The 16,642-nt window shown below is 40.4% G+C and overlaps 3 protein-coding genes across 5 annotated transcripts; 2 read left to right on the top strand and 1 right to left on the bottom strand.

Moving 5' to 3' along the window:
• Positions 1-79: 79 nt before the first annotated feature.
• Positions 80-4,729, top strand: vps26b (VPS26, retromer complex component B). Of its 2 annotated transcripts, XM_086126028.1 has the most exons (7): positions 80-256; positions 485-715; positions 1,791-1,947; positions 2,141-2,305; positions 2,419-2,594; positions 3,434-3,576; positions 4,058-4,729. In XM_086126028.1, exons 2-7 carry the CDS (start codon positions 493-495, stop codon positions 4,229-4,231), a joined length of 1,038 nt encoding a protein of 345 aa, XP_085982154.1. In that variant the 5' UTR covers positions 80-256; positions 485-492; the 3' UTR covers positions 4,232-4,729. The 2 variants fall into 2 exon arrangements, with proteins under 2 accessions (XP_085982154.1, XP_085982155.1); XM_086126029.1 differs by having other exon boundaries at positions 80-715.
• thyn1 (thymocyte nuclear protein 1) lies at positions 4,728-7,792 on the bottom strand. Its single transcript, XM_086126030.1, has 8 exons — positions 7,734-7,792; positions 7,112-7,163; positions 6,876-7,039; positions 6,746-6,814; positions 6,167-6,259; positions 5,988-6,083; positions 4,957-5,107; positions 4,728-4,884 (listed from the first exon to the last, which is right to left on the bottom strand). The coding sequence occupies exons 2-8, from the start codon at positions 7,152-7,154 to the stop codon at positions 4,838-4,840; spliced, it is 663 nt and encodes a 220-aa protein (XP_085982156.1). The 5' UTR covers positions 7,155-7,163; positions 7,734-7,792; the 3' UTR covers positions 4,728-4,837.
• A 347-nt stretch (positions 7,793-8,139) lies between these two features.
• On the top strand, positions 8,140-16,065 carry acad8 (acyl-CoA dehydrogenase family, member 8). Of its 2 annotated transcripts, none has more exons than XM_086125481.1 (11): positions 8,140-8,260; positions 9,761-9,861; positions 10,137-10,306; positions 11,009-11,118; positions 11,197-11,273; positions 12,542-12,679; positions 12,786-12,921; positions 14,189-14,286; positions 14,367-14,519; positions 15,464-15,566; positions 15,646-16,065. In XM_086125481.1, the coding sequence occupies exons 1-11, from the start codon at positions 8,146-8,148 to the stop codon at positions 15,699-15,701; spliced, it is 1,257 nt and encodes a 418-aa protein (XP_085981607.1). In that variant the 5' UTR covers positions 8,140-8,145; the 3' UTR covers positions 15,702-16,065. The 2 variants fall into 2 exon arrangements, with proteins under 2 accessions (XP_085981607.1, XP_085981608.1); XM_086125482.1 differs by having other exon boundaries at positions 14,367-14,523.
• The last annotated feature ends 577 nt before the right edge of the window (positions 16,066-16,642 follow it).

The raw sequence follows: 16,642 nt of genomic DNA, 5'->3' as shown, positions 1-16,642 counted from the left end.
TTTATTGTGTAGCCGAATTTCCGGTCAGCGAACAACATTGCATTTGATACCCTTATTGTGTAGCCGCGCTTACCCGGAAATAGTTGTGTCGACCCAGATGTCTTACATCCTGACTATTTGATAACAAACGCGACATTATCTTATCCGAACAAAACAACCATGTAATAGTACAATACTCACGTCGCAAGCGTGCTTTGCGTGACTACGCAGAAACTACGCGTCTATTTAGGGAGAAATTGAGGATAGAAAACAATAAGTACGTCTTTTTCCTTTCCTTCTTGCTTTTTTTTAATCGATGGACATTTTGTTTTCTGTTGCGCCGCACGCACCGTTATCGTTTTCCACTCCATCGCTACCGCAATTGGGCATGGACACATAACGTGTTTGCATTACAAATACGTCTATCAAAAGAGCGTGCCTCGGGCGGGGGGAATTGTAACCTTCGGGCCTTGTGCTGTAACTGTATACGTTGTTTTTAAAAAAGCTCACAACATGAGCTTCTTCAGTTTCGGACAAAGTGCGGAGATCGATGTGGTGCTCAACGACGCCGAGACGAGGAAGAAAGCAGAGCACAAGACGGAGGATGGCAAGAAGGACAAGTATTTCCTCTTCTACGACGGAGAGACCGTCAGCGGCAGAGTCAACGTCACACTCAAGAGCCCCGGAAAGAGGCTGGAGCACCAGGGCATCAAGATTGAATTTGTCGGACAGATTGGTAAAGAAATAATCCATCCTGCCATTCAATCTCATGTATCGGTTGTGTAGCCACCCTGGAGCTGCTTTATCCTACATCACCCCATCAATCTATCTATCCAGCACATATAGCAAGAGAAAAGTTAATCAGAAAATCGTGTGTGGCACATCCGGTAAGATGCCCAACTTATACCCTATCCTACTACTTGGTTAGGCAAACCGTGCCGTAAACAGCAAAAACCTGTGAATACTGTAATTGTTGTTCCCAAAAGGGGGTTGTACCTGTATAGATGCCACAAGATGGCGGCATAGCGGTTAAAACAGAGGATCATAAAGCATCAACATCATGTTTCTAGCATGCACACTATCATGAACTCATGTTCCATAGTTTTCAACTTACTCAAAACAAACCACATTTACAGGTCCATCAATAGTCATCGCTTGCATACTAGATAAATAACACGTTAGCACAAACTGACATGAGATCACACATGTGCATGAGCACTTTTCAAAAATGAATTGAGAAATTGAACTGAGCTTTTCACCTTTGCGCACAGTAACTAATGGAAATACAGGCAAATCAATGAATTCTAACGACAATACCAAGATTCCACCACATAGCGACAAAACGTTATTACTTTGGACTGAACATATAAACTGCTCATTGATGATATTTTCAGTAAATAACCGGGAATATGCTCCAAGAAAAGAAACTCGATTGGCGTATTTGTGGATATGCGGGTGTTCACTGTACATCACAAGTACGTGTCTCCTCCGAGTACGGCCCACCCTGCACGCTGTTCTACCCACTGCTGAAAATCTCTACCTACTATTTCACCCAGCCAAAAATGGCCACCGCAAACCAAAATAGATTACTTTTTGTATCTTTTCGATGTCGTGCTCTTCAGCCTTTTTTTGTGAGTCAGCTCATGATGTGCCGACCGATGAAACTGGCTTTGCGGTCTGAATTTTCTCATTTCTGCAAGGACCTCTTTTTTAGATTGAAAAAAAATATCGCTGTTTGTTCAGCTCAAGAATGCGTTCATCAAAAACAAGCATTTCAAGAGGAATACAAAGAGATCACTTTGTGTTTTCAGAGCTGTATTACGACAGAGGGAACCACCATGAGTTTGTGTCCCTGGTAAAAGACTTGGCGAGGCCCGGTGAGATGACCCAGTCGCAGACGTTCGACTTTGAGTTCACTCATGTGGAAAAGCCGTACGAGTCCTACACGGGCCAGAATGTCAAACTCAGGTAAACCGCCACTCACCCTTGCGCCCTGCCTGTATTTTGCACATATTTTGTCTATATTTAATGGTATTTTTGTCATATAGTACATCTGATTAGGAAGGGCATGGTTGTATGTGGCCCCGAGTAGCACTGATGAAAGATTGTGGCCCCCTCCATCATTTAAGTAGCCCATCCCTGACCTACATCTTCTGTGCAGGTACTTCCTGCGTGCGACTGTGATCCGAAGACTTAACGACATCAGCAAAGAGTTGGACATTGTGGTGCATACACTGAGCACGTATCCCGAACTCAACTCCTCCATTAAAATGGAAGTCGGCATCGAGGACTGTCTCCACATTGAGTTTGAGTACAACAAGTCCAAGTAAGGCAATTAAGACCTCTTAATTGGCTTTGTACAGGTAGAATGAGTCACAGTTCTTAAATCGGATCACCTTTTATTGTGTGGTTGCATTCTACTACTTCTCCCTGTAACAGATACCACCTGAAAGACGTCATTGTGGGGAAAATCTACTTCCTGCTGGTTAGGATTAAGATAAAGCACATGGAGATAGACATTATTAAGCGGGAGACGACCGGAACGGGCCCGAGCGTGTACCACGAAAACGACACCATCGCCAAGTATGAGATTATGGACGGAGCACCAGTCAGGGGTAAACAAACCCAAATATTTTCACTCACTATTATTATTATTATTATGGGTGTTCTGATTATTACAATTAAATACAATGGAACATTTATTTCAATTTAAGTCTGGTCTCGGATTTTTCAAGGCTCAAACTTCCCCAGCATGAAGCTTTTATTAATTCTTCATTAATAGTGCAATGGTTTTACAAGCATTGCAAAAGGGTAGACATTTTCTGCCTGGGAGTTTTGTAAATATTCCATGTGAATTTACCTGGGAATAATGTAAATATTGTTTTGTCAGATGCAAAAATCAATGCAAAGAAACCTTGAGTGCATTACAATACAAAGGGACCAAATGCCACGAAAAATCTAGGAGGAATTGACAAATCCCCTAAAAGGGTTACTAAATACTACTTTTGTGTAAATGAAGCTCCTCAACTTTCTTCAAGTTTCCTTGGCACCATGTTCTCATCAACCGGCGACAAGGCAATACCGTTATTGCTTTCGTCTTTGTTTTTGGGGATGACTGAGTATCGGTTAAAATAAAAAAATCATGTGTGGAGGAGGGAAACATTTAAAACATGCAGGATAGTGCCCCTCAAGGACCGGTTTTGCACACTCGACCTATGGTGTAATGTAGTCACGTGTTTAAAAACAAATTTCAAAAAAGTAATCAAATGGGCAAATTTTAAAATAGCCCGAATACAGAGTGAAGTCAAACTGCTCAAATTTTGCGTGAGTTTTAAGGTATCGTTTCACATCATATTGAACCTCAGATTGTTCAAATTAGGGCCGTTCACATTTGCAGATTTTATTGTATCAGTTAATTGTGAGGAATATGTATTCAAATTGTGTGCGTTTTTAGGCGAGTCCATCCCCATCCGGCTCTTCCTGGCTGGCTATGACCTGACTCCCACGATGCGAGACATCAACAAGAAGTTCTCGGTGCGCTACTACCTAAATCTGGTGCTGATCGACGAGGAGGAGAGACGCTACTTTAAACAGCAGGTGGCCATATGTATTTATCTTGTATCTATCTTAAATCCGGGTGTTTCTGTTTTGCCCCCCGCCCCTGACAAATGAGGAGAATGTTTTGGCCATGTGATCATCAAGAGCTAAGATCAGCACTTTGCTTGCCTCACCAGGCAACTGGGTCACAGAATTTAGCGCGTTATTTATCTATTTATATATCACACAGCACATGTGCAGTCCTCCTACGGAGAAGATGCTAACGCCAGATCATCACTGAGTCGTGCACTGAAATTGGCAGCTATATCTCACAGCTGAGGGGAAGCATCTATTACAGGAGAGGCCTGTATTTGTACAAAGGCAACCTCAAGTTAGTTTGAGCAGAAAACAAAAATAGTTTTAATGTTACAAGAGCGCGAATTGTCAAATAAAAAATCCAGCAGAAGAATTAAATAGCCGCAGGTTGCTAACTCCTACACTCCACCATCAGTATGTACCAACGTTCCCCTTGTATTCCCAGGAAATTACACTATGGCGGAAAGGCGACGTGGTGAGGAAGAGCATGTCCCACCAGGCCGCCATCGCCTCCCAGCGCTACGAGGGCTCGGCTGCCTCGGAGAGTGCATTGGAGCAGTGTGCCAAGGAGGACAACGGATATGAGCCTCGCCTTCGACTGGACCGGGGGTCTCCGTGAGGCCATGTCCGTCCCAGGGAAGAGGACTAAGGGAGACTGGACTAGATTTATTCCTCCTTGCTTTGTTGTTTTTTGTTTCTCGACGGAAATCAAAGTAAATCAGCTATTATAATTCCTGGGACTTTCGCGCTAACGCCATTCAGTGTGTACTTAATGGTTTAATGGCTAACTAATTTCGAACTTTGAACAAGCAACATTCCAATTATGAAGAACTCCGAAATGTGAAATGCGCGCAGGTGTTGTCCAAGGAGTGTGGATGTGTAAATAAGAGCGGTTCAAGTCAGCATTCCGGCAGTATTATTTGCCTGCCACAGTGTTTAGTTTGGTTAGACACATGCAAGTGTCTTCCTGCCTCTAAACATGATTTTATGTCTTTTAAAGCAGAGAAGAGTTAAGTTAGAGCTATTTAGATCTTTTTGCAAAGCGCTTATGACTGATTCATTGTCCCCAAATTGTCAAATAAACTGATGCCAAATGAGAAAAAAAAAGTCACACATATTTTTCATTGTAGTATTGTTTGTCTTTTCACCCCAAACATTTTACAACAAACACATATTACGATGATCTACTACATAAACTAAAGAGACAGATTTCAGCCCAGCACAGTCACAGCGGTTCTTGGTCCTCCAAGCTTAGAACAAAGTCAAATTCCTCTGCAGGGATGATAAATAAAAGTGTGTGTGCAACGACGCTGATGCTACATTTTAAATTATCTAATCAATTACCAGTGGTTAGAGGCTGCACGGACAGCCTGGGTCTGGTGAAGAGCATGATGTCCTTCAGAGGGCCCCCATTGGTCCGATGTTGCAGGTGGTACTCTTTGAGCTCAGACAGAGGAAGAAACCGCTTCAACATTCTTTGGTACTGGATGTCCACCTATGAGCCAGGAAGACCATCAGCATCATTCCACCTTAACTTTTCACCCTCATTCCATTTGCATTCGGACTTGTTCTTGTCTTGATACCCATGCGGGTGATGGAGCATTGAATGATGGGTAGGTATTCATTCAGAATGTTTTCATTCATTTTTAGGAGTGAGTCTTTAAACTGAAAACAACAACAACAACAAAAATCCCCAGGAGCCATCCTTAAGGGGGAAGTCAAGTACACGTTTTCTTTACAATATGTTCTGGGCGGATCCACTAGTCTAAACATGGCATTCTGATTAGTATTGTGTTTGTGTAATATCATTTAAGCAGGAAAATCCACCTGTTTTAATCCATCTGGGGGGGGGGGGGTCATTTTGCCACGAGCTGTTTACTAACAATGACAATCACAGTTCCTCAGGTAAGGATCAATCACGGCTCACCTGTTTTCTGAATTCGGTCACGTGGCGTTCATAAGCTGAGCTGTGATTGGTCGTTACTTGAGCACAGACTAACTGATGGCATTTTTAGCCGACAGCAAGTGGCAAAATAGCCCCCCCCCAGGGATGGATTAAAATACTTTGAGACGTCCATATCTGATTACATGAATTATAATTGATATTATTCATTGATAAAGGAGGGTTTGCTGTTCACATCTAATATTTTATACCATCCAAAGGAACAAAAAATAAATAAAAAAATCAAAGATTAGTTTGTTTAACCCCTGCAGGACTCACTTTGAAGAAGTACAACAATGTGTATATTAGAAAATTATGGGGGGGGGGGGTTCCTCTCAAAATCACAGAGAGGATGTGATATCTTCTCAAGTTTAGAGTTCTTTTTCTTTTTAATTATTATTTCCAAACACTGTCTCTTTGCATGTCCTCTTACCATGCTCCACGTGGGCTTCTCTGGCTTGCTGCGAGCATCATAATGAACATCTTTCCTGTCAAACTGCGTGTGGTCCACATATGATTCCTTCACTATCTGGACAAAGGGAAAAGAATCACCGCTCATTAATTAAACATGACAGTAAGTACAGTGATATACATCCTAGCATGGGATCTTACTTTCATGATTCCTACTATGCCAGGTTCCTTGCAGTTGCTGTGGTAGAAGAAAGCCAATTGACCCTCTTTCATTTGACACATGAAGTTACGTGCCTGAGCAAGATAGAGCAAGACTGTGTGATAGCAGTGACATTTTTTTTTGTAGCGTCATACAAACTGTAAATTCATCTTCCGATGTAGGGCTGCAACAATGAATCGATACTCCCAGTATCACAGTCAGTTAGGACAGGCTCCTGCACCCTGCGACCCTAAGTGGCTCATTTAATGGGTGGATAAATGTTCGATTTTTTTGTGTGTCGGTCCTTAGCCTATTGTAATTTGATCTCAACTTTGTTTTTTTTTTTAATCATAATGTATTACTTGAAGAGCTCTGGTATGTTCATGCAGCAACTGCCAATTTGAAATTATGTCCAGTTTTTTTGATGGTAATTAAGGGATGGAAATTTTAGAACAATGTTGTCTTTTTTAATCCGGTTCATGGATTCATTGAAAAAATAAGTGACAGATTAATCGATCATTAAAATAATCATTAGTTGCAGCCCTACTTTGATGACAAAAGCCGCTTTTTTGCAGCTCTACCTGATAGTTGCGGACACCGTCCCAGCAGCTGGTCTGATGAGGCAAAGCCTTCAGATCCTCAATTCCAAACTGTAAATTTAACAATGATGAGATGTTTACAATCACATACCCGAGTCATTTGATACTGTACCTTGACGTCAATGCCATTCTCAAAGCGGCTCTCTGGCTCAGACTTCATGAGCCAGCGACAATACTGCTTGGCGCTCGTCCCCTCCAAAGGCTCCACTGAAGATGAAGCCTTCCTCTTGAGGCTCGGCTTCGGAGAAAAATCAACCTCGTTGTCAGCGTCTCCATCTGTGTTACACATATTGTACTTTTAAACAAACCAGACAAAAAGGATGTACTTGACAAATTGCTTCAACCTACCTGAATTTATTGTTCTTTTTCTCACTTTCTTCTTTGGAGGCATTGCTTTTCTCTGTAAGTAAAATCCTGTACTCTTACATGGACTTTAACCACCAATTTCATCAGTATACACTCAACATTTAGTGCAGAAAAGGGCAACAGAGACTTTTTTGTTTTAAACTGGTGCTATTAAATGGAAGATGTCTGGCGGTTTTATTTTTAATTATGAGTTCAACTTTTAAGGCTTTATGAGTAGTTCCTCTGGGGGTTCAAAACGTTTTAAAAATTGCATTATAGATGTGCTAAAACACGATTTTAAAGTATTGACATGCCCAAGTGGAGAGCGACCTCGACGTTTATCAACATTGGTATCGGAGTATATTAGTAGTATCAGTTAAGTATTAATTCAACAATACAACACTTGTTATCTTGCTCTAATGCGTAAATCCCAAATTAGCGTTTGGCAATCCGTCCATTTTCTGAAAAATGAAGAAACATGCTTTTCCTTCATTAGTTTTGGGTTCAACAATCAAAAACGCGTCCAGGCAAACTATAAGACATACTATTAATGCTTAATAGGTTTAAAGTTGATCTGTGGTAGGTTGATTAAATCCATAGAGGAGTTCAAGAGTGGTAACCATACCTTAAAGTCAGCCGTGTGTCATGTCAACAAGCGGCCATTAAAACCGGCGCCAATCCGGAACGCGTGACGTCACTAGAAGCAGTCCTGCTTTCCTCACCCGCATGTTACTACTTTAAATGTTTGTAATATGTGCATGTATTAATAACGTGTTCGTTTTGTTTTCTGTTTACTGAGAATTGTATCCTGACTTGTTCAATAAAGAGTGTTGAAAAAATCCGCGCGTTACTAACCAATGTTAATTGTGTGCCAAGTAACTGTAAAATAAGAAAATACAAAAGAATAAAAATAAAGATAAAAAAATATTTAAAATTAATACTAAAATTAAATAACCGGCGAGTTCGATGTTGTTCTAGAACTACATATCCCATCAGCACTGTCGGCACATGTGGTTCATTGGGGGAAAAAAACGAACATGGCGGCTGGCGGAGTATTAAGAGTAGCCCGGCTGACTGCGAATATCTACAGGAGACACCGTTTTTTCGCTGGTAGAAGTGCACAGAGACGAGGGGTAGCTTCGTGTATCGATCGTAAGTCAGCGCTCAACAGCACGTATACGTTTAGTAACGATCGTCATTAAAATACTCCTTTGTGTACCGATGTTAGAAAGCAAGGCTGGTTTCACATTAGTTTACAAACAATTTTCTATACAACGATTAAGACGTATTTTTAATGTGGGCCGTCTGAATGCAGTTTAGCCATTTTTAAATGTACTTTTTGTTTAATTGTCATTGGCAAGAGGCGCTCCTTCCTTCATTCGTCAGAGAGCTACACGCCCCTCATTGATACCGCCCCCATTTTCTTTCTCTTCTTTTTTATGTTCTTCCCCCGATAAAAAGAATCCCCCCGTTTGCCCACGTGACATTGGCACTTCTAGCCGGTGGTCGCTTGACTTCAGATTCAGTCGACAACTGGTGGCGGTACTGCATAAAATGTCAGCCGAGTCAAGTCCCTCAGATGTCTGAAAACGTGTGGACTCATCTGCTGAATTCTTATTCCATGAACGCAAGATTAATCAGAAGACAGTACGTTTGGGCTAGTGGGGGCACACAGAACATATTTCCAAAAATGTTTGATTTACGATTTCATTACCAACATTTAAGTCATACAAATTAACTTAAAAATAAGGCGGCCGTGGCTCAGAAGGTAGAGCAGATTATCCAGTAACCAAAGAACTGGCTGTTGGAATCATGCTCTGTTCGAGCCATGTGTCGCGTCCTTGGCCGAGACAGTTCAGCCACATTACCTCCAGTGACACTCTCACCGGTGTCAATTGGTGGGCGGAGGTGCTGTCGGCGCATCTTGGCAGTCCCGCTTCCTTCAGCCTGCAGCAGGACATCTGTGCCTACAGAATGTAGTTTCCCACCACCAGAGCATGAATGTGCGAGTGAATGAAATATATACCCAATGTGAAGCATCTTTGAGTGTCCAGAAAAGCACTATATAAAACGGATTCATTATTATCATTAAAAGAAAACTGACTAAAAGTGCAACATTTTCAGAATGATAAAAACACAACCAGGCTTTAAAAGAAATTGAAATCATATGTTGTTACATCTCAAGTAGTTAAGAGTTTGTCAATTAACTATTGTTAATAATAAATAAATAATAAAAACGAACTTAACAGACGGAGGTGAGTCGTTACAAGCCACATTTACTCCATAACCTTTTACTGAACTAGTTCAGTTTAAATACAGTACATCACATTTTTTAACTTTGCTTGAGTATTTTTTTTAAAAAGAATTGTCTCTATTACTCTGTTATACTGCTGAATTCTTGTTTATGTATTATTGCTTGTGTGTTTTGTCAGAGTGACTCCTTGTTACAGTGCGTCACACGATAATTTTATCAATTCGATACTTGCAATGTTTGACTCTATTTCACCAATCAAACTGGGAAAGACCATTACGTGACTCCACACATAATCTCTGTATGTATGGAACTTACATTTATTTTATTTCTTTGTTTTTTTATGAATCGCCTTGCAAAATATTGCAAATAATTTGTATTATGTATTGTTATTATTCCAGCATCTCACGGTCTCACAGATGAACAGAAGGAGTTCCAGAAAGTGGCCTTTGACTTTGCAGCCAATGAAATGGCTCCGCATATGGCGGAGTGGGACCAGAAGGTTGGTTAAACACCCTTAAATAAAAATCTCCTGAAATAAATGCCACACTTTTCCCAAAGGTATTAACTGAAATTATCTCACTACATACAGTAGAAACTATGTCTGCACAGTAACTGCTGAGGCAATTTCAACTCAGTTCCGAACCAAAGCAGCTGCACGTAAACAGTCTCGCTGCCTAATAATAAAAATAATGCATCAGATCTACAGTATATGCTCCCTTTCTAGACAACTATGCTAAATTAAGCTAGTTTATCGCCGTCTGCTTTTACCATAAGGAAACGTTCCCAGTGGAGACCATGCGCAAGGCGGCCCAGCTGGGCTTTGGGGGCATCTATGTTCAGCCAGACGTCGGGGGTTCTGGTCTGTCTCGCCTGGACACATCTGTCATCTTCGAGGCCTTGTCCACCGGATGCGTCAGCACCACTGCCTACATCAGTATTCATAAGTATGTTTCATTCAAAACAGTGACTTGTCACTGTACAACATGTACGATGTAGTCAGAGCCGCATCTAAAACACACCTACAGTGTATCATAAAACGTCCTTCATATGAATAAGAATGTAGGTTTTTTTCCCTCTTCTTTAACCTTTATATACAATGTAATACACACACACACACACACAAAATGTTCATTTAATCAAACATATGAATAGCTAAATTAGAAATATCAATAATTTTGCAATGGTCTATTCCCCCCTACGATCACCACATTAATATTTCCTTGCACGCCCGTCATGTGGTTCTCTGCGTGGTGTGCAACGCAATTGATTCCGCAGCAAGAGGGATTATCATCGCTATAAAAATAAAAATTTCAATTGAAAATTACATTTATAATAGCAGCCTACACAATTGCTCAATAAAACATTTCTCAAACCGCATGAATAGTGCTGTATATGAAAAGGAATCAAACAAAATCCATATTTAGTAAACAAAACAATGAAATAATAATCTTGCTTATTCGAAACAGTTCTCATTATGACGCAAGCTACATGAACAACAATAAACATCCCGATGCATTAATACATTCTGACAGATTTCAATCAAAAGTGAGCATTTTTATCTTGGCAAAGGCCCAGTTATTGATATCGCTCTTGTGTTGGATGTCGTTAAAATGGACAGCTGGCCCTAACATGTACTTTGCATGCAGCATGTGCGCCTGGATGATTGACAGCTTCGGCAACGAGGAGCAGAGGCAAACATTCTGTCCTCAACTGTGTTCCATGGAGAGGTTTGCCTCCTATTGCCTGACAGAACCCGGTCTGTTACCTACAATACTACTTCGAATTAATACAGTACCATGACTCCATGACTTGAATGTGTCCTCGTTGATTTCAGGCAGCGGCAGTGATGCTGCGTCGCTCCTGACGAGTGCACAGCGCCAAGGTGACCATTACATCTTGAATGGCTCCAAGGTAAAGCTTCCATGACATTCTGACACCATGCTGTGCCCACATTAGACGAGGAAGAAAAAAACCAAAAACATTTTAGCGTCACTCTTTTTTTCCAGAATAGTGTTTCCCAACTTAATTTAACAAGTTTTAAAATGAGTAGTTTTTCTTAACACTTGGAGAGAGAGCGAGAGAGAAACTGACTGTTAGGGGAGAAAAAACAACACGTAAATTATGGTGAATTTACTCGTGGAACAGATTAATTCCAATTTCTAATTTCCTTATTTCTAATGGGTGATTAAAAACAAAACAATAAAATACTTCCAAATGTGAAAAAATGGACTTGTTGTGACCAGTTTTAAAAGGATTAGCTTATCACACCTACTTTTTTTTTTTTTTTTTTTGCAAACCCGCTTGAGAAAACTCGGAACAAAGAATGCTCGTCGACACCGGCGTGAAATGAATGCTCTTTGCAAGAGTGAAACTGTATCGTTCCAATGTTCTGGTCCTTTTACGTGCCCTATTCTTTTTGCCACTCAAACAACTGTTTGCTTGAATGTGAACGGTGCATCGCCGAATAACTCGGTAAGAATAGAAAAAAGCAGTTAACGAGACAATCAACAATGCAGTACAATGGCTGACTGGGGATGTGTTTGCACTGTGGATGAAATTTCATCTGTGCTGTATGTTTCACTTAGAGCACATGTGTCAAACTCAAGGCCCGGGGACCAGATCCGGCCCGCCAGGTCATTTTATGTGGCCCGCGAAAGCAAATCATGTGTGTCAACTTGCTAAAATCTGCATCGAAATGTCAAATTGTCATGTGTAATAAATAACGTAAAGATTTTGCAATCGTTTTGTTACCCTGTTTACCTTCACTTGAACAAACTATTTTAATCGACTTGACTGATTTCAAAACTAGCAGTCTATTAATTTGTTGTGTAAAAATAATAATTTAGTGATGTCACTATCATGACAGCCCTCCGAGGGAAGACGTAACTCCAAATTGGCTCGTGACTAAAATGAGTTCGACACCCCTGACATAGAGCATATTTGGCAATAAAGTTGACTTGACTTGAAAAAAAAATTGCAGAACAAAAGCATTTTCGTTGCTTTGAGTCTAGCTATGAACCTGTGAGGGTTAGCTTAAAAAAAAAACCCAAATTTGCTTAAAATAGTATTCGCTCAAAGTATTACTCAAAAGATGGTTGGCCAAGTCTACTTCACACTTGACCTTTAAGTGTCTTATCCTGGTTCAATGTGGCACACCTCTCCCTCCTGTGTGATTCCAGGCGTTCATCAGCGGAGGTGGCGAGTCTGACATTTACGTTGTCATGTGTCGCACAGGAGCCAAAGGTCCGAAAGGCATCTCGTGTCTGTTAGTGGAAAAGGGAACACCGGGTCTCAGTTTTGGCAAAAAAGAACAAAAGGTACCGCAATTGTTATCTTATGTTGAGCTGCCGGAGACCACTAGATGTCAGAGGGGAATCACAGACAGTTCAGTGTGGAGTCGCTGACTCGGTTGTGTTCCCTCAGGTGGGCTGGAACTCGCAGCCCACCAGGGCAGTCATATTTGAGGACTGCGCGGTTCCTGCGAGCAACCTGCTGGGAGTTGAAGGTCAAGGCTTCACAATTGCCATGAAAGGACTGAACGGAGGCAGAATTAATATTGGTGAGTTCATACTGCCGATTACGCTCATGTACAGTGACAGCAAAAAGTCTACACACCCCTCTTTGATTACCAGTCAAGTTGCAGGGACTTCTGAACAGGTCCAAATTCAAGTCAGTGAGAGAACAAAAACTTGAGGCATTTGCTTTGAAAGCAAATAAATAAGTCAGGAGACGCCTACTAGAAGCGCAAAAATGTATTTGGGGTTATTCTGAGGCACTCTAAACGCCTGTGCTTACTTCAAATTAACATGAGTTTGACGGTGACGTTAATCTGAAAGATTATTTTTTTTCTTTAATCAGATGAAAATGAAGTGACTTTTGCATTTGTCTTGGTCTCATTTTTTTTTTGTTGTTATCACAAAACCTGGCATTTGAACCTGGGTGTGTAAACTTTTCATAACTTTTTTCTACATTCTTCCCTTCAAAAAAATCGCTGCTATAAATTGCAAATTTTCTCCATTGTGAGGCAAATAAGTTTTCTTCTTTTATTTATTTTTTATATGCACTGTACTGTACATGTGCAGTTCTACATTCTAATGGTATTTTGCAAACCACCATCATTAAACTGATGCTAATATCACTGAATTTTTGCGAAATGACTTTTTTGGGTGAAATACAAATGAGTTTTATGATATATATTATATATCATAAAACTTAATTATATAATTATATTATGACTCATTTCTCATACGATTATGGATGTATTCTTAATATATTTCCAATTTATTCTGACACAATTTTGATTGTTTTTCCCACCAGTGTCTAACACCTTTATTACTGTAGTATTTAAAATTTTCAAATTTAAAGTTTCTCTGAGTTTTACACTTTTATTCTTTAAGTATTGGAACTTTTTTCGCCTATAACATACATTTTTTTCTTGCTACTTTAGTCTAAAAAAATGTTGACCTATTTCTGGTTATATTCTGAATTTATTCTAAAATGACAATTTATTTTGTACTATTCAGAATCCGTTTCAGAACAATTACAAGTTTATTTTTGTATCATGACATTTTCCTCGTAGAATTAGGACTTTTTTCCTCAGTAAAAAAATTTTAATTGTCAAATAGCCAGTTTAATCACAGATTTTTTCCTCAAACTATTTTTCAATAAAGTTTCAGTTGACATAAACCAACTTTGCTGTGGTACTTCAACTTTCATAGTTTTTTAAAATTTAAATTGAATGTTTTAACCATAACCCAGGGTGGATTTTGAGCTCAGTGTTAACATTGTTGGCACTCAGTATGAACATGAAATGTACCTTTGAACAGCTTCATGTTCTCTGGGCGCGGCCCACGCCTCCATCCAGCTGGCGAGGGACCACCTGTTGGTACGGAAGCAGTTTGGGGAGAGTCTCTCCAACAACCAGGTCAGGAGCCCTTGAACGGCCTGTTTTTGCTCAACATGTATGTTAACACTGATTTGAACACACTCTGCGTGTATGTGCAGTTCCTTCAGTTCAAACTGGCAGAGATGGCCACCGATTTGGTGGCGTCTCGACTTTTGGTACGCCAGGCTGCCGTGGCGCTTCAGGAGGAGCGAGCGGATGCCGTGCAGCTGTGCTCTATGGCCAAGCTCTTTGCCACCGACCACTGCTTCAACGTGAGTACGTAGTGGATCCGAATTAGTGGCGGGCTGTGCATTTGGTACCCGGACCTTCAGTGGGGACCTACCCAGGATCAGAATCAATGTTATTGCCATTGTCAGTGAAAGATAAATTCGCAACTAGATTTTTATTATTTTTTTTGGGGGGTCCGACCCAACTTGACTCACCTTTTAATACCAACACTTTATAGCCGCCATCATACAAAAACACAACAGAATGCAACCGTGCCATTTACATCATCTGGATCAGTTCACAGTGAATACTTATTTAATAATGTTACAAAAAAATAAACAAACTAAAAATATGCCGTGCATAACAGAGGTCATTATCTTGGTCAAGACCCATTTTGGTGCCAAGAAAAAAATCTGAGGGTTGGGGGTATTTTGATGTCACTGAATCCGAAAATGATTGCTTTTTGTGTTATTCCATATTTTTGTTTTAAAAAAGTGCTTAGAATATTCAAGGTATTCAGTTTATGCGTCAACTTTAATGGGGCTGTCTTTTCAAGCGTGTCCATACAGTACTCTTTCATTTTTCGATGCGATATTATGAAAGACGGCGATCGTTATCGCAGGGAGCTTTCTAGATGCAAATCACGTTTCGCGTGAAAATTAAGCAAAAATTGAAAACTAAGCACTAATCAAATCCAAGATCTACTTTTAGTCACAAAGTAAACTGTCAAAGCACATCAATTAGAAATCAATTAATTGCCAAAAATGTCAACATTTCAAAAACTAGAGGCAATTTAAAGGAACAGATGCCATTTTTGGACTTAGCAGCCCAAAATTACCCATAAACGTTGAAAATATATTTGGCGCTTCTAAAAAACTCATCTTGTGTGTAGATCGCTACAGATGTATTTTGCTATTCCAACGTAGCTGTAGCAATTATTCGTGTCATATTCCGGCCGTAATTTTATCATTCCTCTGTACCCGCTCAGATCTGCAACCAGGCTCTCCAGATGCACGGCGGCTACGGTTACCTGAAGGACTACGCCGTGCAGCAGTTTGTGCGTGACATCCGCGTGCATCAGATCTTAGAAGGTCAGAAGCCATTGCGTCAGCATTGATGCTACTGATGTTTCCGGTGCTCCCTCACACCCAATTGTGCATTTCTCCACAGGAACCAATGAGGTGATGAGGATGATCATCTCACGAAGTCTTCTGACAGAGACCTGATAAGAGTCCTTGGAACACAAATTGCCATGTTGTGCTAGTACTTTGGAACGGCCCAGGAGCTTTTGAGGGTGGGGTCGAACCGGAACCATTGATTTGCAAAAAGATGATATTCTCTGATGAATCTATCGATCTAATGGAACGAGTGCTGTGGATTTCTGTTACTGTCGTATTTTAGCATCCCGGGGATTAGGACGCCCAATGTGTTTGTATCACATTACTGTTACCTCATTTGTCTTCAAGTGGCCTTGTCCAGTCTTTTTAATTATTGTTTCTTTGCTGTTACTGAATTGCAATACAATTTGTACATTCTGTATGAAAAGAGATATACGGTATTTGATAGAAACACTCCAAATAAATTCTCAGTCTATGATAAGAGAAATCCTCATTTTCACTGAATGATGTCAGCGACGCGCTGCCTCTCAGCTATACATGTGAAACCTGCTCAATCATTTGGATGGCAAATCATTATTTGTGCGGTCAACATCAAAGTTGGCCGAACTAAGGAACAATAGCAAACTAGGAAGCGCGACAAAAAGTTGCCCGGCGCAAATAGTGGCATAATTGTTTGAGTGTCTCAAAAGATATTGACCACAGTCAAAATGACAAGATGCAGATGCAAAATGACAATGCAATGCAGTTACCAGAAAAGCTAACAGTTAACTATACTTCTTCTCGTTCTTTTTGTTTGGCAGTCTGAATGCCATGACACCATATTGACTCTCATATGTCAGTCTTGGTGCTACAACAGACCTCAGGTTTGGCTGAGGACCACACACAATAAGAGTAGTAACAATACAGCAATTTGTAATCCTCCCAATTGAAGATGAAGGAAATGCAGTCAAATACTTTTTAACTTTTCGACTTGAGAAGTTTCTGGATAAGCATCAAATAATAAATGAAGGTTAGTACGAATTCAGAACTCCATGAATGGCAAAAAAATG

This window comes from Hippocampus guttulatus, chromosome 12, assembly GCF_054856545.1.
Source record: "Hippocampus guttulatus isolate MCC_2025c chromosome 12, RoL_Hgut_1.0, whole genome shotgun sequence".
Lineage (NCBI taxonomy): Eukaryota > Metazoa > Chordata > Actinopteri > Syngnathiformes > Syngnathidae > Hippocampus > Hippocampus guttulatus.
Note: the sequence above shows the minus strand (reverse complement) of the source record. Positions and strands in the feature narration are given on the sequence as shown.